The sequence below is a fragment of the Natrix helvetica genome, assembly GCF_964273705.1.
Source record: "Natrix helvetica genome assembly, chromosome: 13".
In the NCBI taxonomy this organism is placed as follows: Eukaryota; Metazoa; Chordata; class Lepidosauria; order Squamata; family Natricidae; genus Natrix; species Natrix helvetica.
The window spans coordinates 10,323,860-10,338,004 of NC_138557.1; the positions used below are offsets into that span (position 1 = coordinate 10,323,860).

Consider the following 14,145-nt stretch of genomic DNA (forward strand, 5'->3'; position numbering starts at 1 on the left):
TCTCCCAGAAGAAATAAAAGAGGAGAGAAAGGGGAGTTTACAGGAGACAATTAGTTTGCTTAATTAACGTGAAGATTTGTCCGTGACTCTCAGAGACTCCTTGCCAAGTATTTTCTCGTACAACGTTGTGTCTGGAAGATATTGGCCTGGCTGCTTTCCAAGCCTGATAAGGTCTGTGGTTGTAAATTCACCCTTGAAAGACTGTTTGCAGGGACTTTGCTGGATGTGAACGAGAGGAATTCACATGAGCTTAATAAAATGGGGATTTGCCGGGACAAGGAGTCTGCTTCGTGATTTGGTGAAGCCTATGTCAGAACTCCGCTGACGGACATCTAATTTTTGATCACGTGGCCATGGGGATGCTGCAACCATCGTGTAAAAAGTGGTCATAAACCCCTTTTCCCGGTGCCGTTGTAACTTGGAGCGGTTACTAAATGGCCTGTTTGTAAGTCGAGAACTACCTGTAACGGGGGACATATATGCTGTGGAATTGGAAGGCTGATTTAACACAGCATATATCAGGTCATTGTATCTTATGGCACAAGTCTTGGTTTCAACAATCCACAGCTTAAGAACAGTGTCTAAAGCAGGGGTGTCAAACTCGATTTCATTGAGGGCCACATCAGGGTTGTTTGACCTCAGTGGGCCAGCTCGATGTCACTCGTGTCGGGGGCGTCTGTGGCGGCTCGAATCTTCTGCCGGCTGGCGAGCTCTGTTTTCGGCTCCTGCAACCTATTGCCAGCAAAAATGGAGCCTTCCCAACCTCCGTTTTTGCTGGTCACGGCACCCGAATAGGTGGGCCAGATCTAAGCACCCCGCAGCCTGGCTCTGGCCCACGGGCCTTGGGTTTGACACCCCTGGTCTAAAATAACCTTGGCAACTATAAGACCTATGATAAAGGTAAAGGTTCTCCCCGCACATATGTGCTAGTCGTTCCTGACTCTAGAGGGTGATGCTCATCTCCATTTCAAAGCCGGAGTCAGCGCTGACCGAAGACGTCTCCATGGTCATGTGGCCAGCATAACTCAACACCGAAGGCGCACGGAATGCTGTTACCTTCCCACCAAAGGTGGTTCCTATTTTCCTACTTGTATTTTTACCTGCTTTCAAACTGCTAGGTTGGCAGAAGCTGGGACAAGGAACGGGAGCTCACTCCGTTACGCGGCGCTAGGGATTCTATGATATCAACTCTCAAAATTCCCCAGCCAGAGAGGGTTGGCTGGGGAATTCTGTGATTGAAGTCTACAGGTATTCTAGTTGTCAAGGTGGAACACCCTTGCTCCAAAAGTGAGTTTGTGTATTTATAAATCTTTTTTCTTTCTTCAAGGTAGCTCTAAGAAAAAATGGCTACCTCTTCTTGAGTTTACTCCTCTCTCTCTTTTGAACCTTTCCCACTGTAAAGCCCTTTATGCATTCATCAGAGCCAAAGGAACTCAATGGTTTTTAATCTGCATACAGCCACTTAATTTTAGATGCTGTTTTAAAGTTTGGGCATATGTGCTTTTACAAGCACTTTTTGATCCAAAGGAAAAAACCCCAAAGCCTTTAAAACTTTAGGAACCTATAAAATCTCCATTTCACTTTTATTTAGGCTGCTTTGTCTTAAAATCCTTGATTGCCCTACATGCGTCTCTTGAAAAGGTTGCCTTCCTTTCAAGAAAAGCTAACAGTACAGCTATCCGTTTTTGAGTTTTCTATTTTTAATCGCTAATGGGATTTGAATTTGAATTACGCGAATCCACGCTCTGTCTTAAGACATATAACAGCAGGCTGGCCCGTGCAGACGTGCGCTGTTTGTTTATGAAAGCTGTAAATATCCTGAGACAGCCCACTCCGCGTCTTCTCCCCACACCCCACACCAATCCAAAGCCCCCCCAAGAAAGCAGACACGAGGACCTGTCTCTTTGTCTGCAACCATCTGGTGCATAAAAATTTATTCAGGTTCACAGCAGTTGAGTTGAAACTCGGTACGACTGAACGGAGATGTGGGTTAAGAGGAAATCCCCCCCGGGGGGGAGAACGGCTCCCATCGCTCTCCCCTGCAAAGCTGGCTGTTAAGAATTTGCTCCAGATAGTGAACCCACAAATGCAGTGGAGGAGGAAGAGGAGGAGAAGAGATGGAGGAGGTATTAAAATTTACCTGGAGCTCATCTCGGGATACAAAGTGGGGATCCCTGAAATGTCCAAGGATCTGAAATATTCCACATGCAATGCAATTGAGCTATGCTACTCCAATCAGCGAGGGCTTAAGGACCGCTTCTTGGGAAACTGGTAAAATGTTACCGCTCAGGTCCCAGGGATGAAGATCATAAAGCCGGGCCCAGGCCAGGCCACTTCCCAGTGCAAGAGGGTGAATATTTGAGGAATCCCCTGCTTTTAAAAAAATGTTCTGCAGAGGAAGCTCCTGCCTCATAATATGGCAGCTTTCCAGGTGTGGCCAGTGCCTCCTTGTTGGGATTTACGATGAATATTTAACGCCTTGTTTCATGAAAGTCCCTACCTGTGTCTATTTCTGCTCATCAGAAGGAAGGACCTCCAATTGGGTCTTTCCCCGCCCCCCCCAAAGCATTCAGATTTAGGACTTTTTCAAAAGCAAGCTTGAAGGCTAGTAACCATCCTGACATGGTGCCCACAGAGGTCTCCAGTTCTGCATGTTTTCCCCCAATTTTTTCTCCATTGATTACATGACGTACTGGGTGAACAACGGTTTTAACCAGAGGCTTCCAAATTTGGCCAGTTGAAGACTTGTGGACTTGCGGTGCTGGCTGGGGACTTCTGGAAGTTAAAGTCCACAAGACAATTCTGGGAGTTGAAGACCACAAGTCTTCAACTGGTCAAGGTTGGACTTTAACTTCCAGAATTCCCCATCTCACGGAGTTGGCTGGGATTTACTGGGAGTTGAAGTCCAAGTTGGACTTTTAACTCCCAGAACTTCCCCATTTCACAGAGCTGGCTGGGAAATTCTGGGAGTTGAAGATCCTAAGTCTTCAACTGTTCAAGGTTAGATTTTAACTTCCAGAACTCGCCATCTCGCGGAGCTGGCTGGGGGCTTCTGGAAGTTAAAGCCCACAAGACTTCAACTGGCCAAGGTTGGACTTTAACTTTCAGAATTCCCCATGTAGTGATGCTGGCTGGGAAATTCTGGGAGTTAAGTCCACAATCTTCAACTGGCCAACGTTGGACACTCCTGGTTCAGACTTTCCAGCTGCTGGTTATATGAAAAAGGTTTTTTTTTAAAAAAAAAAAGACAAAAAAAATTGCAAACCAGAATTCCCAAAGCATATCTGGACTGCATCCTAATCCCAAGCCCTTGATGCAACTGCCTGAATGAACGATTCCTGTAGGGAGGGGAAACGGGGGAGGATCTAAAAAAACAGTGGTAGGGAGATACTTAATGTTACGTAAAGAAAAAACCCCACGCGGTCAAGAATGGGGAGCTGAATACTGATGGGAGTGATTTCCTTGGCATTGATTGACACCAGTAACAGAGCTTCTCTTGAGTAGATTTAACTTATCTTAAAAATCATCCTATAAGGAAATGTGAATATACCTCCTAGGGCTGTGATGGTGAACCTATTGTATGCATGCCAGAGGTGGCACGACGAGCCCTGTCTGTGGGCACCTATGCCATTGCCAGCTGCTCTTCACGGAGCACCAGAAAACGGCCCAAAAAACAGTTCATTTTTGGGCTGTTTTCTTTGCTATTTTGGGACCATTTTCGGGCTGTTTTTTGTGTTGTTTTCAGGATGTTTTTCAGGCCCAAAACAGCCTGAAAATGACCCCCAAAATGCCCCCAAACCAGGCATGCTTGCACCAGCCAGCTGGTCTTTGCATTTCCAGTACTCTAGCAGGCACAGGTATTTCGGTTTGGGCACTCAGTGCCAAAAAGGTTAGCCGTATCACTGACCCAGGGTATAAGAGATGCAATTAAGTTGCAGAGTTTTTGATTTATTTCAGTTCATAGACTCGGTGGCAGAGGTCCCAACTAGGGACGTGGGGGCCTACGGCTTCCCATGTGGTCTCCCTGCGTCCCTTGATACATGGGTCCCCAATCCACGGGGATGCTGCTCCCTACTGGGCCTTGGACCATTCGGAATCGGGCTGCAGAGGCAGCACATTCCCTTCGCCCCACCCCTTTGCATTTCTGGCCCGCAGAAGGAATCTAATGCGGGGAAACATTAGACTTAACACAACCCCAACCAAGTAGGGTTGCCAACAGCGGGATGGTTGAGGGTGGAGACTCCCAGGTTGCAAGTGCAGAGAAGAAAGAAACTCAGAAGAAGAAGAAAAAACCCAGCCTGTATCCCCCCCCCAAAATAAAATAAAATAAAAAGGACCGTGAAGCGTGCAAGAACTGTGAAGTTTTTTTTAAAAAAAACCTCCAAACTTTCTTTTTTTATCATTCCTTTCTGAGATGTTTATGGGGACGGCATAACATCGGGGTGTTTTTTTTTCCTTTCGTCCCCTCTTGAATTGTGAACGCTATTTATCCAGATCAGTTTTCGAGCCAAAGATTGAAGAGTTTGAAAAGTTTGGAAGATGGCTCTGAGAGGGAGCCTTAGCCTGCTAGACCACCATGGCAGAGATCCATCGGCAGAGGGGGGGGGGCGCCTGTTGGATATCCCCCCCCTCCCCTCCTATCCCCAAACAAGGATCTAAACTATAGGAAAAATGTGCCGATTATTGGTTTCCTGGAGCGTGGGAAAAAGAAGTGGCAAGGGAGGGAAAAAAAAACATACCCCATCACTTATGACTTTTCCATGTGCTGGATTGCTGAATACATGAAGAGTGGGTGCTCCTATAATGGATCCAAGAATACTTGTGGAGGGAGGCAGGTCCTAGTTGCTTCCCAGTTGCTGGAGCAGGCAACCTCCCTTGCCCCCCAAAATCTTGAGCTAGTGAGTACAAGTGACAGACAGGAGTTTCCGAGCTGCCCCTGAAACCACACGCAGGGGCGTGCGACGAGTTTCACGACTCTATCAAGAGCGAGAATCTCACGTTCTCCATCCTTCCACATCCATGGAGGTTCCTTCGTTCAGTGCTTGAGTCACCCCCCACCCCAAGAAGAGGACCGGGGCGAAATTCCTTCTTAGAAAAAGGGTTCAGAAAGTCCCAGAAACCTTCGTAGTTTCCCCCTCCCGAGAGGAGCTCAGAGACATCCAAGCAGGAGATGAAGCAGGAGGTCCAAACGGAGGCACCCTAGAGGGCCAATAGTCTCAGCTCTCCCCAAGACACGTCTATTTAAAAACATTGACCGGATTGCAGGAGCTTCAGCTTCCGAGAAAGAGCCAAAAGGGGTTAAAAAAACAACAACTGAGGGGAAGCTAAGATATTTGTAGGAGCTGCGCGGCGCAGAAGGTATCTAATGCTATGGCTTGCAGGATTGGGGGGGCATTCCCTGAGTGAGAAAAATGCAAATCTTGCCCATGCCAGTTAGGTGACTGCGATGATTTCTGATGATGCTGGTGCAACGGTGGTCAGCCACTCCCGCCTGCCACGCCCACCCACCCCTCCGGGAGAAGCCAAGGGAGGGCGGAATGTCCTTCAGATGTCCTTCTGTCTTCCCCCGGCACGCTTTCTTTTGGGTTTTTGCAAAGTGCTCGAGGGCCAACGAAGTTGGGTTTCCTGGACACGGGTGGAAAAAACAACCTGAAGCAGGGAGGAAAAGAAAAGAGAGATTCTCAGGTCCTCGCCGTCCTCTACTTGTTCTTCATCATTGCCTTGTAGAGGCTGATTCCCACGATGGTGGCCACGGCAGCTCCCAAGGCGATCCGGATCCAGACGGACGATGCGCCCAACTCGATGTCGTTCAGGTGCCTGCAAGAGAAAGGGTAGAGGATGTGGCTTGGTAAACAGTCTTTCAAAGGTGAATTTATGACCACAGACCTTATCTAGCTTGGAAAGCGGCCATGTCAATATTGTCCAAACGAAGTTATGTGCAAGGAAAGATTTGGCACAGAGTCTCTGGGATTCACGGACAGATCTTCACACTCCTGAAACAAATCTAATGAACGAAGGAACAAATTGTTTCCGGCAAAAGCCCCCTCCCCTTTTGCTCCTCTTTTATTTCCTCTGGGAGGGGCCATTCAATGTCCACCTGTGGCCTTACTCCCAAATTGACCCCTGATCTTTAGCTGTTCCCTTCTCCTGGCAACTCTGCGCATGCTCACACTGGGAACAGGCTCCAGCTGTTCCTCTGCCTCACTGACGTCTGACTCTGAAGGCAGCTGATAACTGGCATACGGCCCTGGCCCTCTCTCTGCCTCCGACACAGAGCCCTCGTCAGAGCCTTCCCCAGACTCCAGGACTGGCCCATGCTCCTCCCCAACCTCCTCACTGTCCGAATCTGCTCAGGTGGTGGGCCACAACACTATGTTAGAATCGAACAGCCCTCTCTCAACAAGAGTGTGGGGAATAAGACACAACCTATCTCCAGTTTACAACGCAGCACTTCCAAGAAGATTCCATGCCAATTGCACCCTAATGGAGGTGACCCCGAGGGCATTAAGATAATCCCCCAAGTGGCCTCAACAGCTCTCAGAGAGAACACTAACAACCAGGTGACTGCAAAAAACCAAAAACAAAACCACAGCCCTTCCTAGCGGAACCCATCCTACCATTCCCCCACCCTCAGAACTGATGGAGCTTCTTGGGTGAGAAACGAAACGTTCTCTTCCTCGAGCAAAAATAGTTCAGTTGCCTTTTGAAGAAGGAGAAAAAAAAGACAGCACTCCGGCAGCGACTAACTCGGTGGTAAAGAAGATCCATGACATCAACGGAGAAGCGGCGTTCCTGCAGATCTTTTGTCTCCAAAGGCTTCCAGAATTTCATTCCTTTTCAAGCTTTACAACTATTCAGGTCAGTGCCCCGTTATAGGAAGGCTTAGTGGCCCTCGGGCTAACGGGGCCTTGAAAAGAAGAACGGGCACAACGCGAAGAGGACAAGAAAGACTGGACCATTGGATGCAAATGGAAAATGAGAGCTAAATAGGGCATCCATCTCTGGAGGCGGCGTATCCTCTCAATAATGGACATTTTATTCAGGTGAAGTGGGAAAGCCTCCGGAGGGCGAAAAATGGCCGAAAACAAAGGCCAAAGTCAGCTGGCCATGCGTGCTGGAGCTCACAGGGAAGCGCCTCGCGTGCCCTAACAAATGGCTCCCCGTGCCACCTGTGGCACGTGTGCCATAGGTTTGCCATCCCGGCACTATAAGAACCAGCCCACCTAACGCCTTTCCCAGAGGAGAATCACAGGGCCTCCAACTAATCAAGGAGAGAGCAAAATATATCATGTGACCTCATCGCCCCAGCCACTGTTGAGGTAGCCTCCTTCTTAGTCCTACATTTTAAAATTTACTTTCTTCTCTAATAATAATAATAATAATAAATATTTATTTCTTAGCCACACCCTCTCCCAAAGGACTCGGGGGGGGGGCGTACAATAAAACATATGAAATAAATATATAGACAAGACATACATATTACAAAAACATATACCAAGACATGTACAAGGAGGAGGTCGGCTAATGAATAAAAACAATAAAATACAATGTTTAGAAACCCCTAAATAATTGAATACAATTAAAATACCCAAATAAAAACCCGTCAGGAGCGATATAGTTAGATCAAAGTTGAGCCAGGCCAGCTACTTGGAATAGGTGGGTCTTGAGCTTTATACGAAAGGAGCGGAGGTCAGAGGTATTCCTAATATCCGGAGGGAGGTCATTCCACAGGGCTGGGCCCGCCACAGAGAAGGCTCTACTCCTAGGCGCCGCCCCACGACACTGTCTAGCGGACGGCACCTGGAGGAGTCCCTCTCTGTGCGAGCGAATTGGTCGCAGGGATGTATGGGGCAGAATACGATCCCGCAAGTAACTAGGTCCTTTAGCCATGGAGCGCTTTAAAGATTGTTATCAAAACCTTGAAACGCACCCGATAGACCACAGGAAGCCAGTGCAGCTCGCGCAGGAACGGTGTCACATGGGAGTACCTAGTACTCCCCATAATTACCCGCGCGGCTGCGTTCTGGACCAACTGTAGCCTCCGGGTGCATTTCAAGGGAAGCCCCATGTAGAGCGCGTTACAGTAGTCCAAGCGAGACGTCACCAGCGCATGAGTGACTGTGCTTACAACTGATCCATCAAACTGTTCTTTGTAAAACAAGTTTCAAGCGTCCAAACAGTGCCGGGAGGAACAGGAAAACGTTAAAATTCAACAGAGCATTAAATTTCAGAGAACAGTAAAAACAAAGCAAGTGAGCGAAGAAGCACTCACGGAAACGTGGCGGCTGTGGCTAGCTTGGTGTAGACCGCGTGGCTGAGAAGTTCCTGGCTGATGCAGGAGAAGTTAAATGGGGGCTGCAAGCGGTGTTTGTAGCAGAACTCGGCTGGGGAGAAGCCGTGCGGAAGGGCTGTTTCCGGCAGGTCAGATTTGGAAGCCACGAAGAGACAAGGAATCTGACTGTCCATGTAGTGTTGCTGCAGAAGGCAAGAAAGAAAAGGGAGTAGTTGTTTTTTAAAAAAAATAGTTTTCATTGAACTTTTTTACCTTTAAAAAGAGAAAGAAAAAAACAATGCAGAAAAGACAAGACAAACAACAATATAAAATAGTTATGCCGCCTTCTGAATCGGCATTCATGTTTAGCCTTTGTAGTTCTCCATTCTAAATTGCCTTCCTATCGCTTTTAACCTCTGTAATAGTGTAATAACAGTTGTACTAACAATTGCAATAATATTAATTGTTCATATCGCCATTATATTTACATTGGGGTTCAATACTTTTGAGTTGGATAGTAATCAGTAACTTTGGTGAATTTTTATTTAATACTAGTTTAGGGGAAAAAAAAGACTTCTCTTTCCTGTTTTGGCTTCTGTTTTCTAGCCACATAAATTCTATTCCATATTTTCTAAAAATCTGATTCTTCTCTTTTAACTCCATGGTCATTTTGTCCATCACTGCACATTCGAGAACCTTTCTAACTATTGTTTTGTCGGCTGGTGTATATTGATTTGTCTGTATTGATTGTGGGTTATTGATTGCACAGCCTATCATACAGGTAGTCATTGACTTACGACCACTGCTGTTAAGTGAAATGCTTGTTAAGTGAGTTTTCCCCCATTTTATGACTTTTCTTGCCGCATGGGTTTAAGTGAATCATTGCAGTTGTTTTGCTAGTAACACAGTTGTTAATAGAGCCGTGGTGGCCCAGTGGTTAGAGTGCAGTATTGCAGGCTGCTTCTGCTCACTGCCGGTTGCCTGAAATTTGGCAGTTCAAATCTCACCAGGCTCCAGGTTGACTCAGCCTTCCATCCTTCCGAAGTCGGTTAAATGAGGACCCAGATTATTGGGGGCAAGAGGTTGACCCTGTAAACTGTCCGAATCTGCTGCCAGATCCACTGGCGGGCCACAACGCTGGTTCAGGATATGGTCTACAGCTTGATGTGGGCCCCCACAGTCACACTGAGGGGAGGCTACTATGCCCCATTTATACAGTGAACGAGGTTCAAATCCTATTCAAGGTTGTCCTTTGTTAGTTGGGTTAGTTTTAGGAGAGGGAATCAAACTTGTAGCAAAAACTTTTTGGAGAAGTCAAATTACCATTTTTGATGTTTATTTATTAAGCAATCCTTTAAATATCAACAACCCCCCCCCCTCAATCCTTATTGCAGTCATCAATCAGCACAAAGCAAATCACAAAACTAAGATTAACTATAGACGGGGAGGATGAAAAGAAATTAAAAGGAAACACCCAAGGAATGTTAACTAAAAAAAGAGTAATAGTACTAGAAATTGTGAAGACAAAGGAGTCGGGATAATGTAAGGATTGCTTTCGAAAGCCAAATTAAAAAGTTCAGAGTACGTGCCACTAAACACAGCAGCGAAAACAGCTAAAGAAGATTCGGACTGTGGCTCCGGTTAGGAAGAAGCCTCAGACAATGACTAACTTTTCTAAAGCATTTCTTTTTGCTTGACAGCATCTTTTCTACATGGAAACTCTTGGTTAATGTTTTCTTTTCCAAATTAAAGTTGCAGCTAGCAGCAAAAAAGCTCCATGGATGGAGTGGAGGAGAAAGGACGAAAAAGGATAATATCAAAGAGCTGTCAGCCTCTCTTCTTTCTATCTATCATCTATCTATCTATCTATCTATCTATCTATCTATCTATCTATCTATCTATCTATCTATCTATCATCATCTATCTATCATCTATCTATCTATCTATCTATCATCTATCTATCTATCTATCTATCTATCTATCTATCTATCTATCTATCTATCTATCATCATCTATCTATCAATCTATCTATCTATCTATCTATCTATCTATCTATCTATCTATCTATCTATCTATCTATCTATCTATCTATCTATCTATCATCATCTATCTATCCATCCATCCTTCCATCTATCCATCCCTCTCTCTTTCTCATCTATCGTATCTATCTACAAACACATATAAGCTCTTATATCTACAATCTATTATCTAATATCCATCTACTGTATCTTTTATCTCTAATATCTATCTATATATCAGAGATATATAGCTATCCATCTATCCGTCCATCCATATCTATCTATAGCTATCCATCCATCCATCCATCCATCCATCCATCCATCCATCCATCCATCCATCCATCCATCCATCCATCCAATCTATCGGTCCATCCATCCAATCTATCCATCTATATCATATGTGAGAAACGTCAATCATCCTCAGGAAAGGACCCTGAGGGTTATACAAAAACAAACAAACAAACCTAGAAGCATAAAAACAGTAGAGAAAATTTAAAAGAGGCAAGAAAACTTAAAATTAATTAAATTTTAGCATCAGACTTTGGAGACCTCCTGCTTCTAAAGCCAGCCAATTAGAAAAACTCACCTTATAAATATTAGCACAGTAATTAAAAGACTTGAGGTCTGTCACGTCATACAAGAAGCAGGCAACATCGCAGGTTGTGTCAGAGGTCTTTGCAAATTCCACATCGGCCTTAATCTCGTGCAGCTGCAGAGAAATGCAGAGCAGATTCAGGTTCTTTCTGAACTAAACACTGGTTCACCCATCCAATGCATCAGGGATTTCTTTTTTTAAAAAAAAAATGCATTAATAGATCGCACTTACAATTAAATGCTTTTCCTGTCCATTAACCAGCACGGTATTAATTGAATAGGACGATCTGCTTTTTTCAGATTCACTTTGGACCTGAAACAGGGAGAGAGGAAAGGAGGATGATTTTGATGAGGAAGAAAGGAAGGAAAGTTGATTTTGAGGTAAAAGAACGAAGATTGATTTTGAGGTAAAAGAAAGAACGAAGATTGATTTTGAGGTAAAAGAAAGTACGAAGATTGATTTTGAGGTAAAAGAAAGAACGAAGATTGATTTTGAGGTAAAAGGAAGGGAGGGGGAAGATTGCTTTTGATGAGGAAGGAAGGAAGGAAGGTTGATTTTGATGTAAAAGAAAAAAGGAATATCGATTTTGAGGTAAAAGGGAGGGAGGGAGGGAGCGAGGGAGGGAAGGAAGTAAGGAATTTGATGACTGCATATCGCTTCCAACCTGATACTATCTAGATCAGGAGTGAACAATCTGCGGCCCTGGAGCCGCATGTGGCTCTTTCCTCCTTCTGCTGCGGCTCCCTGTCGCTCAAAATATGTGTCATAACCGCCAATGAATTCTCCCGTCAGCAATGCTTAAGGTTGCCGAGGTGGAGAAACTCCGACTTAGGGGGGCCTCTTGAGATCAACCATCCAAGCTCATCCTGATTCTTTACTTGTCCGAACTGAACTGTAGGATTCGTTTTGATCCGAATGGGGAAAAAACCAAATTCGTCGGGACTTACCTCCACTTTCTTCCCTAGAAAGGCCTGCAGGAAAGCCGACTTGCCAGATCCCCGAGACCCAATCACTTTGCACAGGAAGACATTCCGGTGAGTCTGGCCTTTCTCCAAGTCGATCTTTTTCCCCCGGGTGACTGGAACAAAAACGGAGAGGGGGGGATGAGAGAGGATGCTGAAGGAAGAGGCCTTTCTTTCCTGATTCCTTGACTTCTTGTCTTTTTGCAGGAAGGGACGAGTTTAATTCCAGGCAGCCGATTCATTCTGGAGGTTTTGGCCAGGAATCTCCAGTTCCCCCATGCCCGTGATGGCGAACCTATGGCACACTTGCCAGAAGTGGCACACAGAGCCATCTCTCTGGGCACGCGAGCCGTCCCCCATTGCTCTTCTGGGTACTGGCACGCCGGCCAGCTGGTCTTTGCATGCCAGAAACCGGAAGGCCAGGTGGCCGGTGTGCCTGCGCCTGCTGGGCGCCTGCTCTTCTGCTTTCTGGTGCGTGCATGCGTGCCGGCCACTTGGTCTTCTGGTTTCTGGCATGCATAGATCAGCTGGCCAGTGCGCATGCGTTGCTCCGGAAACTGGAAGAACATCTTCTTGGCGTGCACATGTGCACCAGGTGGCTGCTCTTCCAGTTTCCAACACAAATGTGCGCGCCTGTTTTGGCAATCGGTGCAAAAAGATTCGCCAACACTGCCCCATGCTATAGGGAGTCCTCAACTTACGACCACAATGGGGGCGAAGGGGGCAGGATTTCTATCGATAAGCAAGGTGCTTAAAAGAGCTGTGTCTGATTTGACGACCTTCCTGCCACTGTTGTGAAGCGAAATCACTGCAATTATTAAGCGAATCACATGGTCGTTAAGTGAACCCAGCTCCCCCCCCCCCTTGACTTGGCTTTGTTCGAAGCTGACTGGGGAGGTTGCCAATGGGGATGACGTGACCCCAGGAAGCTGCAACCATCGTAAATCCATGTCAGGGTCCAAGTGGGGATGCTGAAGGATGGTCGTAACTGCAAGAACCGGTCGTAAGTCACCCCTTTTGGTGCTGTTGTCACTTTGAACAGCTACTAAAGGATGGTTGTTCAACTTAAGACCACAACTGACCCCAAAATTTATGTTATTAAGCGAGGCAATCCTTAAGTGAATGTTGCCTCGTTTTACAACCTTTCTTGCCCCTGTTGTTAAGTGAATCACTGCAATTGCTAAGTTAGTAACACGGCTGTTAAGTGAATCTGGCTTCCCCACTGACTTGGCTTGTCAGACAGAAGGTTGCAAAAGCAGATCACAGAACCCCAGGACGCTGCAACCGTCATAAATACGAACCCGTTCCAAGCATCTGAATTTTGATCTAGTGACCATGGGGATGCTGCAATGGTCATAAGTATGAAAAACAGTCGTAAGACACATTTTTCCAGTGCCGCTGTAACTTTGAATGGTCAGTAAACAAACCGCTGTAAGTTGAGGACTAGTTGCTATGCTGAGAACTAACCGCCCATGAGTTCAGAGAGAGGAGAGTTTCAGCAGGTGATTTGTGAAGGAGGGGAAGTTTCCCCCCCCCCACCTTCGATTAACGAGGTGCGGATCGCAGCCCTTCCAAGTAGCATATCTCTGAATAAGCAGTCAATAAAACCCAAGAACCTGTTCTAATGAAAACAAACTTTAATATGAAAATAAAAATAAACCTTACTATCTAATTCTTACATTCTGGCACCTCCTTCGGCAGGCAAACGGAAGATCAGAAGGAAAGTACAAGAATGTGTGACGCATTATGAAACGTCTTAGGAGACATGCGCAGTAAATCATTGTCAAATAAGAAAACATTTCTACAGTATAACTCAGAATAGAAGCTCAATTGACAAACCAATCAACGCAGTGGCACGATTTACCTGTGATGGCGTAAATCTGAGAGTCCTGCTGTGAGAAGATGGGGTACCCCAGGTAGCCCAAGTGTTCTAAGCAGCGATGGACATCCAGGTAGGCAACCAGCCTGGGGGAAATCCAAGCACAGAAAAAGAGGCACACCTGTTATAGGACCAAAGCCACCCGGGGAAGGGAGGAGAAGTGGTCTGACGGGAGGCAGAGAGAGGCTGCGCTTACGTCCACTGGCAGAGGAATCCATGCAGGGAAAGCAGGCCTTTATCTGTGGTGCATACCGTGTGGTAGAGCTCGGGTCCCCAGGGGACGTAGGGGAACACACCAAAGAAGTTCTGCAGCTCGACGGGCGAGAGGGCGCCGTCGCTATCCTACAAAGCCAGAGGGAAGAGACAGGTCCTGAGGCAGCTCTCCCTTGCTGCAGACGACAAGACCACCATGCCTATAG

General features: G+C 46.2%; 1 protein-coding gene across 1 annotated transcript in view; it reads right to left on the reverse strand.

The window, feature by feature from the left end:
• Positions 1–1,901: 1,901 nt before the first annotated feature.
• RHOT2 (ras homolog family member T2) overlaps positions 1,902–14,145 on the reverse strand; it is a 41,746-nt gene continuing 29,502 nt past the window's right edge. The window contains exons 13-19 of the mRNA XM_081966087.1: positions 13,923–14,068; positions 13,712–13,812; positions 11,833–11,963; positions 11,117–11,197; positions 10,877–10,999; positions 8,273–8,475; positions 1,902–5,817 (exon numbers count right to left, since the gene is read on the reverse strand). Of these exons, the coding sequence (XP_081822213.1) occupies positions 5,700–5,817; positions 8,273–8,475; positions 10,877–10,999; positions 11,117–11,197; positions 11,833–11,963; positions 13,712–13,812; positions 13,923–14,068 (903 nt within the window). The 3' untranslated portion in view covers positions 1,902–5,699. The remainder of the gene's footprint in view (positions 5,818–8,272; positions 8,476–10,876; positions 11,000–11,116; positions 11,198–11,832; positions 11,964–13,711; positions 13,813–13,922; positions 14,069–14,145) is intronic.